The sequence below is a fragment of the Neovison vison genome, chromosome 8, assembly GCF_020171115.1.
Source record: "Neovison vison isolate M4711 chromosome 8, ASM_NN_V1, whole genome shotgun sequence".
NCBI classification, from domain to species: domain Eukaryota; kingdom Metazoa; phylum Chordata; class Mammalia; order Carnivora; family Mustelidae; genus Neogale; species Neogale vison.
The window spans coordinates 41,424,766-41,444,644 of record NC_058098.1 but is presented as its reverse complement, the minus strand read 5'-3'; the positions used below and the strand labels follow the sequence as shown (position 1 = coordinate 41,444,644).

Here is a 19,879-nt window from a genome sequence, read left to right as displayed (position 1 = left end):
CTGATATTCAACCATTTTTAACTTACAAAATTGGCAATTTCATCTCATTTAGCCTAAGAGCTTATAGATAGCAAGGGCTAAAAAGCCATGTTAAGATTTCTCTAAAAAAGGAGAAATGGAGGTCATTTCCATACTACTGGGAGGAAGAGAGTTGAAGAGCTGTTTCTGATGTAAATATAATTATTTTAATGAAGGTGGTGTTCTTCTAAATTTATCTCATAGCCTTGCCTTTCTACTTTAGTTTGCCTGTGTCCCAGCCCCACCAGTAGCACTTGGGCCCAGGACCATGCCTTGCTATCGAGAATCCCATTGGAACTTCTGCTTCTGTTCATTCTCTTCCTCTTTGTGTCCCTTCAGCTACATGTAAGGAGAGCCGCCATCATTCTGACTTTTTATGGGGAGAGAAGTAAGGTGATAGGGTCCGACTAAACTTAAGTGTCCCAGGAATACTGCTGGGAGCCTGCCTCCCACTGCTGTTGCTCTCCCTGTTGCGTTCCTGCTCCCTTCGTGGGTACCCGTCCTCAGTGAGGTGCTGTTAGCTGCTCTTGCAACCACTGTCTAGCAGCTCTGCATCATTTTTCTGGTTTGGTATACTTAAGGAAGGGTTACTTTTTTTCCATCTGAATACTGGAGCCACGAGGACGTCAAAGGGATTATTCCAGACATTGTGGGCTCCCGCTATGGCATTGTGGTGAAACACGTAGAGTCAGCGTCAGTTCCTCATGTGGACCCAGCCACCCGGTGACTGCGAACCTTTCTGTGTCACCTAACTCTGGAACTGCGTTTCCTTGTCTCTAAAGTTAAATGGGTGAATATTATAGTCCCCTGATTATATGCCTGAAAGTTGTTAACAGGTACCCTGTTCTCCCTAAAATCTGAACGACAGTATTACACATAATTTATACATACTTATTTCACAGGGTGGATATTAACAGCCCCAAATTTTATCCTCCGCTCCAGAATAGAGTATTTGCTGGGGATGACGAGGACATTTAAATGCTCACTTCCCACCCGGTTCAGCTGCCTGAAGTCCTTTTAGTGCACCATTTCTGATTGAGCATGCAAGTGTGACTATAAATTTCCCCTGACAGAAACTACATCACCTCATCAGCCATATAAGAAAATGACAAAACAACCAACTGTGAAAGCAGGCCTGCCAAGGTTCCAGCATCACCGCAGTGGGGAGAAACACACTGTACAAGATAAAATCAGGGCTGGCTGACGCCCAAAAGACACTCTTGGTGTACCTGTCTTCTCTAAGCTGCAACATATGGGAAGTGTGTGTGTGCTTGTGAGGCCAGGGTTCCAGAAAACCCTGTGCTTCTCGAAGCCACATCACCCAGCCAGGGATAGGAAGAGGGCCCAAGAGGAAATGGCAAGGTCCTTTCTTAGTCATAAGCAGATCTCTAGCAAGTAAGAACAGTAGCTAAACTCTCTGTGTTACTTCACTGAATCTTCACAGAAACCTCGTGAAATTTAGTATCATTTTCTGCCTTTTCAGCAGAGAGTATTTAGGCAGAGAGAAACATGACTAGTCAGCTAGATAGTGGTCGAGCCAAGATTCAGACTAGGTCTGTCCTACCTCAGTGCCCATGGTCTTTCACTTAACCTTGAACTGACTTTAAAGCTCAGAGTCAGCAACGGAATTGGAACCTGGTGAGGGAAGGAGGAGAAGGGGTGGTGCACCCCATCCCTCCCCAGTTTTCTCGGCTTTGGTAGAGAGAATGCGAGAGTATGAAAGGAGTGAATGTCTGCCCCAATGAAGTTAACTTTAGAAAAGGGCCATAAAGTCATCACAGATACCTTGAAGAGAGTAAAAGGGAGAATTACTCTTAATAAGAAAAAAAGATACTTAATAAAAAATGACCGAAATAGTTGAACACTTACCAAAAATGACTAACCAGATGGTCAGTGTGTATGTGAAAAGATGCTCAACATCATTAGTCATTAGAGAAATACAAACTTGAACCACAGTAGAAACTACTGCATACCCACCAGAATTGCTAAGGCGAGAAGCCACAGCATTAGATCTTGGTGCTAATGGGAAGCAATTGGATCTCTCAGTCACTGCTGGTGGGAGTGTCAGATAGTTAAACCACTTCAGAAACCCATTTGATCATTTCAAGTACAGCTGAACACTTTCATAGCCCAAGATGCAGCATTTTTACTCCCAAGACTCTGACCAGCAGAAATCCCTGCATAAGTTCATTAGAATGACTTTGGGAAAGTATTCACAGCAGCACAATTCCTAATGGCCTAAAACCAAAAGCCCAGTAACGAGAGACTGTTGAACAAATAAACGGAATGTTCATGTACTGGAGTAGTACACTGCCACAGGAATGAATGAGCAAACTGTTGACATACACAGCAACGTGAATGGATCTCACAAACATGGGGCAGCGTGGTGAAGGCAGGCACCAAGGAGTTCGTGCTGCATGGTACCATTTACATAAAGTCAAAAATAGGCAACGCTGAGCTGTACTTCTTGGAAGTCAGGCTAGCTAAGGTCAACCTTTCTAGAGTTCAGGAGGGCATGACTGGGAGTGTTTGGGGGAGTTCCTGGGTGCTGGGCATGTCCTCCTGGTGGCAGTTACAGTGTGTTGAGATGTTGAAAATTCATCAAGTTGTTCACTTACGGTATATTCTTATACTTTAATACTGAGTTTTGAAGGCACTGTGTGTATCAATGCCAGTTCTTAATTTTTGATTCCTGCTGTGGTAATAAAAATTTAAATCAAGTAAGAGATTTACATATATATAAAACAGGGATTTGTGGCATGTTGTGGAAGAAATATTGTTCATTTTTTCTTGATAATTCTTCATTGACTTCTCGATTTGTCTGAACCCGACCAGGTGAGGAAGGCAGGGCGTAGTGAATTTCATCAACACCAGCAATTACTGCTGCTTAGCATTCATTCAACCAGAGCAACACTGGTTGGTCAGGTTCTCACCAGATTATACAGTTCTTTCTTGCCTCCCAGTCTATAATAAAACTTATCTTTTTATTACAATTTTAATACCTCCAAGAAGAGAAGCACAAAGAAAATAACTATGAAATCCGAAGACCTGGCTCAAAACAAATTCTGAACCTTTATTCTCTAAGGAACGAGGTGAAAAGATTCAAAGAGAGGTCCTCTTTTCGCACAGGAATTCTTCATTTGTAACAGCAGCTATAAAAAGGCAATATGGAATGTTTAAAGAACCTGAACTATGGTCTCAGAACTATTTTATAAAATGTTCAGGTAGTGTGCAAGTTAAGTTTTCACATTCTTAGCTCAGCACAAAAATAATTGAATTCTAGTGTAAGGAGGGGACTAAAAGAAGAACAAACTTCTGTTTTAACAAATAAACTTGTGAAACATCATCTGGCCAAGCATCTAATACATTGCCTGAGACAAAATACTGAGACTCAGATCTGTTTTTTTCCTTTGAGCCCCCGTCCCTCCTCATTTGACCGTCATGGAATCTTGCCCTGTCTGTTCAAGGTCACACAGTCAGTTGGTGACAAAGCAAGGGAAGACCTGCCATCTTTAAAGTCCCAACATCTTCCCCTTTTTGCCCCATGATAGTGACTCTAAACAATAGATTAGTAAACACCCAAGGGTCATTGGTGTGATACTAATACATCTCTTATAAAATATGTATTTCAGCTTGCTACCCTAGAGTTCCCTCCAAAGAAACTATTTGGAAACAAGGATGAACGTGTGATTGCTGAGAGGCGAAGTCACTTAGAGGTAACGGAATTAAGCTTTTCTTTCTCTGGGTAGAAATTGTGCCGTCTGACTGACCAGTTAGAGTTGTTCATGTTATAAACACCATGGCTCTTGTTCACGGGCGTGAAGGTGCCGCTTCATTAACACCAGAGGTGGCTGCTGTGTACATGAGAAAGGAACAGTATCCGTCTACTCGAGATGTAAGCCCTTATCCCCCTCTGGTCTAACAGAACGTTTTTTTTGCTTGGGAGGAGATAACATTTATTCTAAGGGTTAGGAAGCAGGCTGTGGGTGAGAACTAACTATTCACAGAGACAGATGGTCTGTAATAGAGAATGAGGTACAAAAGCTTGCTGCAAAAAAAAAAAAAATTTGCATTAATTAACTGAAGATATATAGTATTGCATTATTGTTACTTTTTTGAGAGAGCTGGAAGCAAAAAGACACATACCTATTTTAGTCACGGTTAGGTTTTGTTTGGCTTATTTTAATTTCATCTTCTGAGCCGGCTACATAGAGAACTTTGGTTCAACACAACTGTTGTTTTTCCAAGGGACTCACTGCCAGTGGGCATTGTGGGCTGCTTTATGTGGTTTGTATTTCTTTTCAAGGTAGAGTCGCTCATTTGGTTGGAATCTGATGCTAATGAGGCTGAGTCTTTGTACAAAGGCACGGTCGCCAGTGTCCTAGGTGGTGTCTCTTGCCACCGAGGTGGGCAGGATGGAAATTACAAATAGCTGACTGCAGTCTCCTGTCAGCAAGCTTTCATGGGGCCTCACAAAGTCCGCTTCACTACTTCTTTAAGAGGAATAATAAAAAGACCTATTGCAAGTGAAATCAAGTAAGAGAAGGCCCAAGAGAGCCCCTTCTGAATGCTGAAGTTCTACATAAAAATGAGGTATTATTCTCATTCCTACTGACAGCCAGGGCGACTTAATGCCAGGGAACCAAGGATTTGGGAGACATCCAGAGGCTGGGGGGCGCCAATGAGAGCAAAAGAGGAGGAGAAGTGGAAACCAGTGAGAAATGAACAATTATGAGACTGTGGTCCACAAGGGGCAGTTGAGTGCTTTGAGATCCTCGTCTAGAACTTCTAAAGAAAGACTTTTCCGGGGGTAGCCATGCTTCCTGGCCATTTGAGTTCTATTGTGAGAGAGACGTGCTCAAAGAAGTTTTGGATTTATGATGTCTGAGCCTTGGATGAGTCATGGCAGATTTCTGAAAATCTTTCTATGAGTTGGCACGACCCTGACACCCAACTGAAGAACTTGCCTTCAAGGGAATGATGAGCGTGGTGAGCCTGCTCGATTAAATTCTCTTAAAGGTCTGTTGTAGCATATAAAAAACATAAAAATAATGATAGAAGTGGGTTTGGTTTTCTTTTCCAAACCTTTACCTGCCTCATTCATCTAGACTTGTCTTTAATGGGAATGTGGAGGATGATGGAATATAGAAGCAAGTGTATGAACCAACAGGAAATAGACTGTTGTCATGCTTAGCTTCTCAGGGCTTCAGTCAAAGTCACTTGGTGCCTGGCATTGCCACAACACATTGGCACCCTGAGTGCTGTGCATTTGTGAGCTCTGCCCTTGGTGAACTCTTCTCTTTCCATTCTAGCCTCCAGGGTCAGAACCCAGCTCAGGGTCCTCTTTCATTCCTGGTATTTAAGCAGACCCACGTTTGTTCTTTCAGTCTTTCCTTCCTAATCACTTAGCCCTACTAAAGCCATCAACAGAGCTGAGGAACAGAGTTCTGTGTTAATGTCTCTGCCTATGCAAGGACCCCTTCCATTGCTTGTGACTGTTACTTGTGGCATCAGCCTTTAAAGAATGGATCCCACACCTCGTGGAAATAGGCACTTACGTTTTAAATTAAATGTATTTCTCCTAATTTTGATGGTTAAATATTAGCATATCATGTCCTTTTCAAGAGCGAGTATAATTCAATTTCACTTTAATGGAAAATTAATCTGAGATTCTTGAGTTAATTTCCCACGACTATTGTGACTTTATTTTTTTCATCAAATATCAGAAGTCACCATTTGATTTAGTGTTATTTTCATGTGAAAATTAACATAATTACTTTCCCTGAGTTTCCCATTTGATTTAATTCAGTATACATTTATGTAATTCCTAATACAGGCTGGAGACAGTGCTAGGTGTTATATAGACTGTAAAGAGAAATGAGACATTTCTTTCCCTCTAAGAGAATATATTTAAATTTCCTTTATGAAACTTGACCTAGAGATAAACTAAATACATAAACATATACAGAAAATTGGATTTCGGTAGACTGTGTTTGAACCAGTACACACTAGTATACATAGTGTTTGCTCAAAAGGAATTATCTGACAATTTTTTAAATCCAGACATGCCACTTTATAAACTGCCTCACTCCGAGTAGGCTCTATAAAGCAGCGTTTTGAGCAGGTATTCGTTATGTTTTGATCTACCTTTTTATTAAAATGTGTCCAAAGTTTGGACTTTGTGTCTGAGTTTATCAGCAGAAAGTATAAAGTATTTTCATCTCAAAGACATAGACACTCAGTTGTCACCACGATATATAACCTGTTACAATAATTATTTGTAAAACCGGTGGGTACTGATAGGAATTTCTAACTGTCATGAGATGCTTGGGAAACGGATTTTCTTCCTTTGGAAAGAGCGGTATTAGCTGTGCATGCGGCGGTGGTGGTGTGAGTGTGGGAGCCTGGGGGTGTAGCATTGCCTATATGGCCCCATAAAAAGCCATCGAGAAGGTGACGATGGAAGGGGGGGGGTAGAAATATGGCCTCCGGTGCATGTCTCATTGATAACCTTGTGTGCGCTCCACTCACACAAAGTTATTGGGCCAGCTCTAGTTGGCCTCTCATGCTGGAAAGCCCACTCAATGCTTTGGTTCCCAAAGAGCTGAAGAATCTTTGAAGGTTTGTGAGACAGGAGGATCTCTCTCTCTGGCTTCCCTGCTGGTGGCCCTGGAGGAACCAGTTCTGTGCAGGTGTGCCTGTCCTGGGTGGACCCTGCCCTCAAGTGGTCAGAGGATTCTGATAGCCACGCCCCCACGCGGGATGTGCCTCCCAGGCTCATACACCCCTTCTTGTAGCTTGGACAGCAGCCCAGGAGACAGACGTTGGCAGATATGATAGTGGAGGTGACAGGAAACAAATACATCGGTCTCTGATGAGCTATTTTGACCAGAAAGGTTCTTCTTACTGTATTTGAAGCCAGATACATTTACCATTAGGTCAAACCATAAAAAAATTGCCATTGTTGTAGGTCGGAATGGTGCAAAATTGGCAACATCGTCTGCTTCCACGGAATGCTCCTGCTATCTCCCATTTCCTAGGGATTAACTGAGCACTGGGCATGAGCGAAATGCTCATATGTCATCTGCTCCTCCCACTTAGCTTGTGAGGTAAGCTCTATTATCATCTCTGTTGTACGGGCAAGGAAATCAAGTCCTGAGAAGGATAGAGAAAGGTCTTACACCTGGTCACAGACAAAGCCTCAGCTCGTACTAGCCTTCAAAGCAAGCCCCTCTCTTTAAGAATTAGCATGCTCTAAGTTTGGAACGCAACTGGGTCTTCCCCTAAAGAAATGGCTCCTCCTTTGAAAAAAATATCTTCCAGCATTATACCACAGTGTTAACTAAGATCCGCTGCCTGGTTATTTATTCTTTTTTTTTTTTTTAAGATTTTATTTATTTATTTATTTGACAGACAGAGATCACAAGTAGGCAGAGAGGCAGGCAGAGAGAGATAGAGGGAAGCAGGCTCCCCGCTGAGCAGAGAGCCTGATGCAGAGCTTGATCCCTGGACCCTGGGATCATGACCTGAGCCGAAGGCAGAGGCTTTAACCCACTGAGCCACCCAGGTACCCCTGGTTATTTATTCTTCACTACCTTTTTTTTTTTTCCATTCAGCAATTGAGCACCTACTCTATGCCAAGCAGTGTTCTACAACTGAAAAAACTCTAGAACAACACAGTATTTCTCATCTCTTTTGTCCTCGTCTGTTAATTGGTCACAGCGATAAGAGTGACCTTTCATTATAACCTTGTCTTTTTTCATTTAAGGAAAAATGCTTATCGTTAATTGTTGATTTTTAAATATTTGCTTCATGGCTCATCAAAGGTTCTGAATCTCAATTGCTTCTGCTTTTGTGTATTTTTAAGGCGTATCTTTAGCCTTGATGTCACATAATTCCTATGCAGATTTATTTCCTCTCTGAATTACCAAAGAGTATAAACTCAGAATATCTTTAAAGATATTTTTGTGACTTTAAATATTACATGCAAGTATTATATATAAAAAACATATGTAGTATATTCTTATATGTATATCCAAATGGCTATCAAATGGAGGTTTTTGTGTTTTTTTTATTTTCAGAAAAACATTATTCATTATTTTTTCACCACACCCAGTGCTCCATGCAAGCCGTGCCCTCTATAATACCCACCACCTGGTACCCCAACCTCCCACCCCCGCGCCACTTCAAACCCCTCAGATTGTTTTTCAGAGTCCATAGTCTCTCATGGTTCACCGCCCCTTCCAATTTACCCAAATTCCCTACTCCTCTCTAACGCCCCTTGTCCTCCATGCTATTTGTTATGCTCCACAAATAAGTGAAACCATATGATAATTGACTTTCTCTGCTTGACTTATTTCACTCAGCATAATCTCTTCCAGTCCCGTCCATGTTGCTACAAAAGTTGGGTATTCATCCTTTCTGATGGAGGCATAATACTCCATAGTGTATATGGGCCACATCTTCCTTATCCATTCATCCGTTGAAGGGCATCTTGGTTCTTTCCATAGTTTGGCGACTGTGGCCATTGCTGCTATAAACATTGGGGTACAGATGGCCCTTCTTTTCATGACATCTGTATCTTTGGGGTAAATACCCAGGAGTGCACTTGCAGGGTCATAGGGAAGCTCTATTTTTAATTTCTTGAGGAATCTCCACACTGTTCTCCAAAGAGGCTGCACCAACTTGCATTCCCACCAACAGTGTAAGAGGGTTCCCCTTTCTCCACATCCTCTCCAACACACGTTGTTTCCTGTTTTGTTAATTTTGGCCATTCTAACTGGTGTAAGGTGATATCTCAATGTGGTTTTAATTTGAATCTCCCTGAGGGCTAATGATGATGAGCATTTTTTCATGTGTCTGATAGCCATTTGTATGTCTTGATTGGAGAAGTGTCTGTTCATATCTTCTGCCCATTTTTTGATGTGTTTGCCTGTTTTGTGTGGGTTGAGTTTGAGGAGTTCATTATAGATCCTGGATATCAACCTTTTGTCTGTACTGTCATTTGCAAATATCTTCTCCCATTCCGTGGGTTGCCTCTTTGTTTTTTTTACTGTTTCCTTTGCTATGCAGAAGCTTTTGATTATGATGAAGTCCCAGAAGTTTATTTTCGCTTTTATTTCCTTTGCCTTTGGAGACGTATCTTGAAAGAAGTTGCTGTGGCTGATATCAAAGAGATTACTGCCTATGTTCTCCTCTAGGATTCTGATGGATTCCTGTCTCACGTTGAGGTCTTTTATCCATTTTGAGTTTATCTTTGTGTATGGTGTAAGAGAATGGTCGAGTTTTTTTTTTTTTTTTAAGATTTTCTTTGTTTATTTGACAGCGAGAGATGGCGAGAAAGGAAACACAAGCTGGGGGAGTAGGAGAGGAAGAAGCAGGCTTCCCAATGAGCAAGGAGCCTGATGTGGGGCTCGATCCTGGACCCTAGGATGAGGACCTGAGCCAAAGACAGACGCCTAAGGACTGAGCCACCCAGGCCACCCCTCAGATTGAGTTCTAATAAGTAAGATGTGGTATGATACTAACACTAGGCCTTAACCACAGCTTTAGAATATACTGCTTCTCAGACTTCAGTCGTAAAGAACCAATTATCTATACTTGATCATTTATCAGTACTTTTGCAAAATGAATGAGAGTTAATTACTAGAAATGTGAAATGAAAAAATGAAATAGAAAGGTCATATGAAATGCAAGCAGAGTTCTTTTATTTTTTAAAGATTTATTTTATTTTAGAGAGATGCGGGGAGCATGAGTGGGAGGGGCAGGGGGGGAAGAGAGAGAGAGAGAATCTCAAGCAGACTCTCTGCTAAGGGGCTGGATCTCATGACCTTGAAATCATGACCTGAACTGAAACCAAGTGTCAGATTCTTAACCGACTGTGCCACCCAGGTGCCCCCCCTTTTTTATTACATGTAGATTCAGTAGACATGAAAATTCTCTGTCACACTGCAATACAAGAGTCTAAAACACTTGTTTGATTCTATAATGTTCAGGAAATCTCACCTCCATTCCTGATAAGATTCCTGTCACTGTTTGGCTTTATGTCTCACACCTCCGCTGTTGCACTCTTAAGTTACTTGAAGGCAACAGTATTGACATCTCACTGAATTCTTAACTATCCCATGGTATTTCACACATGCCTCACAGACTCATTGAATTATTCAATGAATATCAGAAAATCCATCCACATTAACCCCAAATTAATGAGTTTTCTGTTTTACTTTTGTTGATGGGTAAGAGGCGCATTTTTTGGTTACGAATTTCAGGGAACATTATCATCTACTTGGAGACGTTTCTGCTAATCATCTTAATAGTCCATCATTTCAAGGAGCGATCTGTAATTAATGAAAACAAGTGAAATCCTCTAAAATGATAAAGCTTTCAAGAATAATATAGCCACCTTTGGAAGTAAGAACCCAAGAGATTTCTAGGAAGTTTTCTTGAAAGGACTAAGAACATGCAGCAAGCCCAAGGCTACATCTTTACTTCTTCCCCATTTTCATCTCATAACCTAAGGCCTTATTAAGGGTAAAAAGCAATATGGTAACTGAGTGTGGGCCTTGGGGCAGATCATCCAGTCTTCAATCCCTGTGCTGCCCTTTTGGGGTCCTTTAATGTCACTTGGTCAGTTTCCTTATCTGCAGAGTGAGGATAAACACACCAGCACCACCTACCTAGAGTTGATCTTACGGTTGAAGGGGGTCATGTACATAATGTGGACTCGGCTCCAGAGAAGACTCCAGGCCTCTGGGTGCGACGATGGCAGTGAAGCTAGTGGTGATGGCAGTGATGGCAGCGATGGAGCCTTTACAGCATGTTTTAGACATGCTTGCAAGCCAGGAAAGGACAGAAGAGCCCCATCTGCCAACAGCTGAAACATGTAACAGTATGAGTATCTCAGTTTGTCACCTGTACTGGCAAAATCAGCATATGAGGGCAACGACACTATCACGTTGGGGGTGTTCGTATTCACGGTGGCACCTGGAGGATGTCAAGAGTCTCTCCCTGTAATGCCAGCCTTTCTTTCAACCTGTAAAATTATAGTCTGAAAACTAGAAATGTTTTCTGATGACTTAAGCGTGGTCAAGCTGTTCTCCATTGTGAGGAAAGAGAAGAGGTGCAGGATCATTAAGAAAAGAGCTCACTTGGGGTGCCTGGGTGGCTCAGCGAGTTAAGGCTCTGCTCATGACCTCAGGTCATGACCTCAGGGTCCTGGGATCGAGCCCCACATCAGGCCCTGCTCGGCGGGAGGCTGCCTCCCCCTCTCTCTCTGCCTACTTGTGATCTCTGTCTGTCAAATAAATAAATAAAATCTTTAAAAAAAAAAAAAGAAGAAGAAGAAGAAGAAAGAAAGAAAAGAAAAGAAATGAGCTCGCTTCCTCCACAGTTCTATAGCTTCTGTTCCCAGCTGGTCAGTTCTCCTCGCGTGTGTCCTGGGTTACTGACCGCACGACTGCCCACCGTGGGGTCCCCAGCTGACACCCACTATAGCTCCTGAGCTTCTGCCCCTGAAAAACTAGACAGGTGTCAGTGCTTTTCAGCAGAAACCCCCAGAAATATAGCTCTTTTTGAACCATGTTAAATGTATTGATTCACTGCACTCTGGAAGGACATATACAATGGGAAGTATCCCAGCCAAAAGGTGTTACAAAGAACTTACAGCAGGATTTGTCCTATTTTAGGTGATTTCAGGGAGAGTGAAAGGAAGTGGGGCTTTGTTCTGGACTGGATGCTAGACTGATTCTATGCTTGGGTGTCTTAGTAATTCTTACCTAGAAGGCAAGAAGAAAGTGACGTTAAAACTATGATTGATACAAAAGCAGTCACCCACATTAGCCAAAATAGGGGGATATTTGTTCGTGTTTTATGATTTGAACACTGTTCATGCTTTTGTCTGTATCTGGATGAGTTTATAGAATGGTCTGTGTGTGTATCCACGTGGCTCCTTTAGGATCAGAGCAGACTTGCCTGGTGTTAGTATTCTTTGAAATTGTTTACGATTGACAAGAGAACACACCTTAGCTGGAAGTATCAGGCCAGCTCCTAGCTGTTTTTCTTTCCTTTTCCTTTTTCTTACAATAAAGGGATACCAAGAGTTTGTAAGTATTATCCTTTCTGATGGAAATAGTGTGCTAAATGAAGAGTTGTTTCCAAAATAAGTCATGATAGTTCAAATGCCTTATCTACTAAACACAAATGCCAAATACTGGTTTTCAGTATTGATGCCACCCTCCCTCACTTACCCCCCCACTTCCCACTGCCAAGAGTCACTTTCCTCGCTTATCATGCCAGCAACACATACAGTCTGTTTTTTCTGACCAAGAACAGGGCATCAGTCTCCTTTAGTTTTATGTTAGTTTCAAGTCTTAGATTTCTAACAATAGAATCATTGGCTTTTAACATCTTATAGATTGGGCCCTTTCAGTTTCCAAAGTAAATTTCAGGAGGTAAAAAACCCTTAAGTTTTCTCATTCATTTAGCTATCTTAAAGATATCTAGTAATTCTATGCTTAATTTAACATCTTTTCCATCTACGTTCTGCTGATCTTACAGAATGGATAATGGCAGAACTGTTATCAAATGTAGGCAGAGATTTAAGAAGTACTTCACACAGAGGACCATTTTCTTCCTCATTAACGTTTTCTTTTTTTTTTTCCTTCTGGTTATCTGGTTATTCACATTAACTGTTTTTTGTTATTAGTCCATTAATACCATCATCAGTAGAGAAGCGTTTCTGAAGGGGGTTAAGTGACTGTCAGTGCGTTAGAGGACACTGAGCCCATTTGGCAGCAGTTCCATCTTGGTGCTTTGTGGAGTCAGAAGAACTGACATGCTGTGATCCTGGGGCTAAGATAGGAAACTCTGTGTGGTACTGGAATAACGTGGAAGGTTCTAGAGTCAGACCTGGGCTTGATCCTGTCTCTGATACACCCGTGTCCGTGTGAACTTGGCATCTTTCTTCCATCTCTGAACTTGTTTCTCACTTACTAAATGGCGGGACTAACTGTAAAGTTATTGGAATTACTTGAGAAATATATATACTGGGAGTAATCCCTGCCATAAAGTGGGGAGAAGGAAGTATGAGAAAGAATGAACTCCAGCAGCAAATTGCCTGTCAAGCCTTTTTTGGAATCGATAAGCCATATGGCAAGATTACAGGACACAGGTTAATATCCAGTAGTCATTTGTGTTCCCATACACCGATAATGAACAAGTAGAATTTAGAATTAAAAACATAGTATCAGGGGCGCCTGGGTGGCTCAGTGGGTTAAGCCGCTGCCTTCAGCTCGGGTCATGATCCTGGGATCGAGTCCCGCATCGGGCTCTCTGCTCAGCAGGGAGCCTGCTTCCTCCTCTCTCTCTGCCTGCCTCTCTACCTACTTGTGATCTCTCTTTGTCAAATAAATAAATAAAATCTTAAAAAAAAAAAAACAAACACAGTATCATTCACATTAGTGCCCACAAAAATTAAATATCTAGCTAAAATCTAACAAAATATGTATAAGATCTATGTGAGGGAAATAAAACTCTGATGAAAGAACTAAACAAATGAGAGAGTTCATATTCATGAGTAGGAAGACTCAATGTTGTCAAGATAACAGGCCTTCCCAGCTTGGTCTGTAGATTCCTTGTAATCCCAATCAGAATCCAGAAAATTATTTTGTGAATATGGACAAACTGACTCTGAAGTTTAAGTGGAGAGGCAAAACATCCAGAATGGCCAATATCATTTCAAAGGAGAAGAACAGAGTTGGAGAACTGAAACTGCCAACTTCAGGACTTAACTAGAAGCCATAGAATCAAGACAGTGTGTTAGTGGCAAAAGAACAAAGATGTCAAAGGAACAGAATAGGGAGCCCAGAAATAGACACATAAATATAGTCAAGTGATCTTTGACAAAGATGCAAAGCCAATACAGTGAAGCAAAAATAGTCTTTTCAACAAATGGTGTTGGGACAAGTGGACATCTGCATGCCAGAGGGGGAATTAATGAATCTAGACATAGACCTTACAAAGAGGAACTCAAAATGGATAATAGACCTAAATATAAGACAAAAACTGTAAAACTCCTAGGAGATAGCGTAGGAGAAAACCCAGATGACTTTGGGTATGGTGATGAACTTTCAGATACAACATCAAAGGCACAATCCATGAAAGAAATCTTTGATAAGCTAGAATTCATTAAAATTGAAAACTTTTGCACTACAAAAGACAGCACCTAAAGAATGAGAAGACAAGCCACAGACTGGAAAAAAAAATATTTGCAAAAGACATCTGATAAAGAACTCTTATACAAAACATACAATGAACTCTTAAAATCCAACAATAAGATGATAAAAAATTAAATTGAAACATTGCCAAAAGGGCACCTAAGTGGCTCCAGTGACTCTTGATTTCATCTCAGGTCATAATCTCAGGGTCACAAGATCGAGCCCCATATCAGGCTGCTGGAGATTCTCTCCCTCTCCTTCTACCCCTCCCCACTGTGCTCACTCGCTCTTTCTCTCTGTCAAATAAATCTTTTTTAAAAAATGGGCAAAGACAAACAGACAGCTAACAAAGAAGACATACAGATGGCAAGTAAGTTTATAAAAAGGATGTTCATCAATGTATCATTAGGGAATTATAAATTAAAATAACAATGAGATGCCTCTCCATACCTATTAAAATGGCCAAAATCTAAAACACTAAGGACATGAACTGTTGGTCAGGACGTGGAGCAGTAGGAACTCTCATTCATTGCTGGTGGGAATGAAAAATGATAACAGCCACTTTGAAAGACAGTGTGAAAGTTTCTCTAAAGACACTGTCACCATTCAGTTCAGCAGTCACACTCCTTGTGGCTTGCCCGAATGAGTTGAAAACTTATATCATGATTGTTTATAGCAGCTTTATTAATTAATTGCCAAAACTTGGAAGCAACCAAGTTGTCCTTCAGTAAGTGAATGGATATTCATGGTACATCCAGAACGTTAAATAGTGTTCAATAGTAAAAAGAGATGAGCTATCAAGCTATGAAAAGACATGGGGGAAACTTAAATACATATTACTAAATGAAGGAAGCCAACCTGGAAAGACATATACATATATACTGTATGATTCTAACTAGACGACATTAGGAGAAGGCAAAACTGTTGAGACAGTGGAAGGATCAGTGGTGACTAGGGTTTAGGCGGAAGGGAAGGATGAAGGGGTGGAGCCCAGAGGATTTTTAGGGCGGTGAAACAACTCCCTATGATACAACACCAGGAGTGAACCCTAATGTAATCTGTGGACTTTGGGTGATGATCTGTCATTGTCAGTTCATTGCTTTATAACAAATGTGACACTCTGGTATGGAACTTTAATAGTGGCTAAAAAAAATCAAATCACTGTGTGATCACATCATACATTTATAATCTCCTCCTTTCCTTCTTTTTTCTCCTCATTCCTCTTTCACTTCTGTCCTTCCTCCATCCTCTTATTTTTCCATTGTCCCTTTGCTAAACCAAAAGAGGGAAGAAGAATGCATAGATGGGTTGGTGAGTGGATTTGATACCATTACACATTTTTCCTATGAGTATAAGGTTAAACTCTTGTTAAAAGAAAGGTAATCATCCTCTAAGCCAATAATATTTTTCATACACATGTTATCCACTTTTAAGCAAATGATAATATATTTTCCATTAAGATCAGCTCACTCATTATTCTGAAACTTGAAAGTCACTATTTTATCTGTCTTTACCAAGCATGATTTTTATTCACTCTCTCTTTCCAAACTCAGAGTAGATATCTGTGTATATATGAGTCAGTGCTTTTCAGAGTCTGCAAATTAATGAGGTGCCCATCCAAAGAACAGTCTTTGAAATTACAACATTTCAACACAGAAACAAAAAAGGAAATCTCTTGTAATTGCATGCAACTATAAAACAAAGTTAAAGGCCACTTGGAATATTTATGTAATTGACAAATGGTTACAAAGATCCTTTCCCCCTGTAATTTTCATATATTACTACAAAGACTTTTTCACATTGACATTTGGTTCAGAGGACCTTTGTGCTCGTCTCTCGTGTAATATCACTTAGGATATTCTAAGCGACCTATTATTACATTTAATTACACAGTATAATTTGTAAGGAGTTTTTCTTCAAGTGTCACTTAAAAAAAAAAATCTCAATATAGGTTGCCCTTTCCTCTACCTCTTAACTTTCTCCTATACTAAAACTAAATGTCCCTCCATTCTATCAATTTAATATGAAGAGCCAGAAGAACTTGAGCACATTCATTTTAGCATCAAAGTGTGGCTAGAAATTCTCACGGAAAAGAGGAGGACATCTTTACTGAAGGACATGGCCCCAGGTCTTCTTCGTAATCTTTGGTAATTCTTCGCAACCCATTCTGGTTCACAAGAGGAATTGGGTTTCCCAAAGAGTGTTGTATTTGTTAATATCAGGTGTTTGAATAGTTCTTCCTATCAAAGAATGCAGTCCCGTTCCATTTGCCCATTTCTGTTCTATGAAGGTTTATGCAGCCACCTCCCACTTGACAAACAGTGATGCATTAAAGAAACTTTGAAATAGTGTAATATAGAAATCAATGACCTATTCTACCTCCTTTTTGCACCTTATTTCTCAGGACAATATTGACAAAACCAAAAAGAATAGTGTAACGAACCCCACTGTGCCCTCCGATGTTACCCAACTTCAACACTTCATTAGCATGTTTCCAGTCTATTTTATTTGTACCCCTAGGCATGGCACAACACACACACTTGATTAATTTAAAAGCAATATCATACATCGTATATTTTATCCATAAGTATTTTAGGTTGTACCTCTTAAAAAGCAAGACATTGTAACTTTTTATTTTTTACTTATTTTTTTCCAAATTTTTATTTAAATTCTAGTTAGTTAAGATATAGCATAATATTAATTTCAGGGGTAGAGTTTAGTGATTAATCACTTACATATAACACCCAGTGTTCATTATAACAAGTGCCTACCTTAATACCCATCCCCCATTTAGTCCATTGCTTACCCACCTACCTCCATCAGTCCTCAGTTTGTTCTCTACCTTAAGAGTCTAATTTGGTTTGCTCCCCTCTCTCTTTTCTTTCCCCCTCCCATACATTCACCTTTTTTCCCCCTAAATTCCACATATGAGTGAAATCATATGGTACTTGTCTTTCTCTGACAGACCTACTTTGCTTAGCTTAATACTTTCTAGTTCTGGCCACATCATTGCAAATGGCAAGATTTCATTCTTTTTGATGGCTGAGTAATATTCCATTCTATATTTATACCACCTCTTCTTTATCTGTTCATCAGTCAATGGACATATGGGCTCTCTCCATAATCTGGCCATTGTTGATAATGCTGCTATAAACATAATAATGCTGCTATAAACATCAGCATTTTTGTGTCCTTTGGGTAAATAACTTGTAGTATAATTGCTGGGTCATAAGATAGTTCTATTTTTAACTTGTTTAAGGAATCTCCATACTGTTTTCCAGAGTGGCTGCACCAGTTTGCATTCCCACCAATAGTGCAAGAGCATTCCCCTTTCTCCACATCCTCACCAACAGCCATTTTTTCCTGTTGTTCATTTTAGCCATTCTGACTGGTATGAGGTGGTATCTCCTTGTGGCTTTGATTTGTATTTCCCTGATATTGAGTGATGTTGAGCATCTTTTCATATAGACGCTCTGTTTTTTAAAACATAACCATTATCATCACACACCCATACACACACACATACACACCCTAAGAATTAGTTAATCTCTTAAAATAAATAACCCATCAAAGTTTAGGCCACACCAATTTTCTCTCATTTTTTTTGTTTGTTTTTGTTTTATTTTTCCAATAGATGAATCAAGAGCCAAATAATATCCACACATGGCATTGGTTGATATGCCTTTAAAGTGTCTAATGAGCTATAGCTTTCCCTTCCCTCTTTTCTTCCCACCATCTGTTGTCAATGAAACCATCCCATTTATGCACTGAATTCTTACATTTTGGTTTTGCTAATATGGCATCTTCACCGTGTCATTCATCAAGCTCCTCTAATCTGCATTTTCTGAAAACCAGTACTTAGATTGAGAAGCTTGATCTAGTCTAGGTTTGTTTTTGTTTGGTTTTGTTTTTTGGCAAGAACACTGGTGCTGTCCTTCCCATCTGAGAGGAAGTGTGTGCTGGTCACTTGTAATCTTTGATCTTTATGAAAGCAGTGCACTGACAATTATCCATGCTCAAAACTACTTTCCATGCCTCGATTGTCCTACATGTGTCGGACCATGGTGCCTGTCTTCAAAGAACAGACTCAACAAGTAATCACAGGCTGCTGTCACAACTCCAGGGATAGTCAGAAGCTGCCTTTGCAGTTACCAGAGGATGTGATTTCCAAAGCAGTGGTTCTGAAATCTGTATGGATTACCTTTGAAATTATCTTGAAAAAACACAGATTTTCAGACTTTGTTCCAGTATATTTTGATTCAGCAGAATGAGAGTGGGACAAAAAAAAAAAAAATGAGAGTGGTAAAGAGATAGACAGAGATGGAAAAGCCAGATCCCAAAGCCATCTCCATGACTTTGGACCTGATCTGGTGAACAATGAGGAGCCAGTGGAGTGTTTTAAGTGGAGGAATGGAGTGGTGAGTGGGTGGGAGCAGGGGAGATAGGAGGCAGGAAGGGCAATGACTAGGTTGTAGCTATCTTCAGTAAGATACAACTGTGGCCTGAAGGTCAAGGTGATGGCACTTGGGATGGAGAAAAGTGGATGGATAAGACCTGGACCTCCATCGCACAGTGAAATCTGGTATTAAGTGTATTTGTGAATTTTACATTTTTTCATGTAATTTACAGTATCAAAATAGTGTTTTATTTTTTTACCACTTCACTAATTTGGTTTTGGAAACTGGAGTCGTTGGGGCTCTCCAGAGAAATAGAACCAATAAAGTAAGTGTGTATGTGTGTGTGTGTAAAGAGATTTATTATAAGGAGTGGCTCACACAATAGTAGAGGCTGAGAAATCCCCAGATAGGCAGTTAGCAAGATGGAGACTGGGGAGAGCCAATGGAATGGTTCCAGTCTGAGCCCAAAGGCCTGAGCGCACTGAGAGATGATGGTGTAAATTCCATTCAAAAAGCCAGCAGTCTTGAGACCCATGAAGAGCTGATCTTTCCATTCATGGCCACGGGCAAGAAAAGACCAGTGTCCCAGCTCAGGGCAGCCAGGCTGGAGTTCCGTGAAGGGTCCGTGTTCTGTGCAAGCCTTCAACTGATTGACTGATGCTCCTGCATTAGGGAGGACAATATCTGCTTTACTTAGTCTGTTCACTCAAATGTCCCTCTCACCCCACAACAGCCTCCTGGACAAACCACACTGTTTGACTAAATTTGGGGGCAGTCAAGTTGAGGCATAGGATTAACTGTGACAGAAGCCATTCTGCTCACCCCAGATAAAGCTGCGATTTTACCATTTGTTGGACTTTTGATATTCTAACATGAGTCCCAACTCATGTGCCATCCCAGCAGTAAATCAATAATGCCTGTCATCTCTCCAGGTCCCTTGCTCATTTACAAGGTGTTTGGGGTTTGACAAATACCTAACAGAGATTCTCCAACTCTTTGCTATTTATTGAAATGGCGTCAGATGAAAGTAACACAGCACAGCTCAAGATGTTAGGCTTAGGGGCTCTGCAGGCTCTCTTCATGGAGTTCCGTATAGAACATTTTTCATTTCCCTGGTTACTTTTAAAAGCGAAATGAAATGAAGCCTGAACATTGCAGTGCTAAACAGCTGGAGGGCTGTTCCTACTCTCTTCCTAGATACAGCGAGGCATCGCTATTTGTTTTCTTTTATTAAATGTCTCATTGCCTCTG

The 19,879-nt window shown here is 40.7% G+C and overlaps 1 protein-coding gene across 3 annotated transcripts in view; it reads left to right on the top strand.

Annotated features, from left to right (window-relative positions):
- Positions 1-19,879, top strand: part of KIF16B (kinesin family member 16B) — a 290,601-nt gene that overhangs the window by 252,437 nt on the left and 18,285 nt on the right. For 2 of the 3 annotated variants that reach the window (XM_044263478.1, XM_044263477.1), the window contains one exon: positions 3,651-3,734. In XM_044263478.1, the coding sequence (XP_044119413.1) occupies positions 3,651-3,734 (84 nt within the window). Of the gene's footprint in view, positions 1-3,650; positions 3,735-6,988; positions 7,128-19,879 lie in introns of all 3 variants that reach the window. The other variant, XR_006386154.1, reaches the window with a different exon arrangement.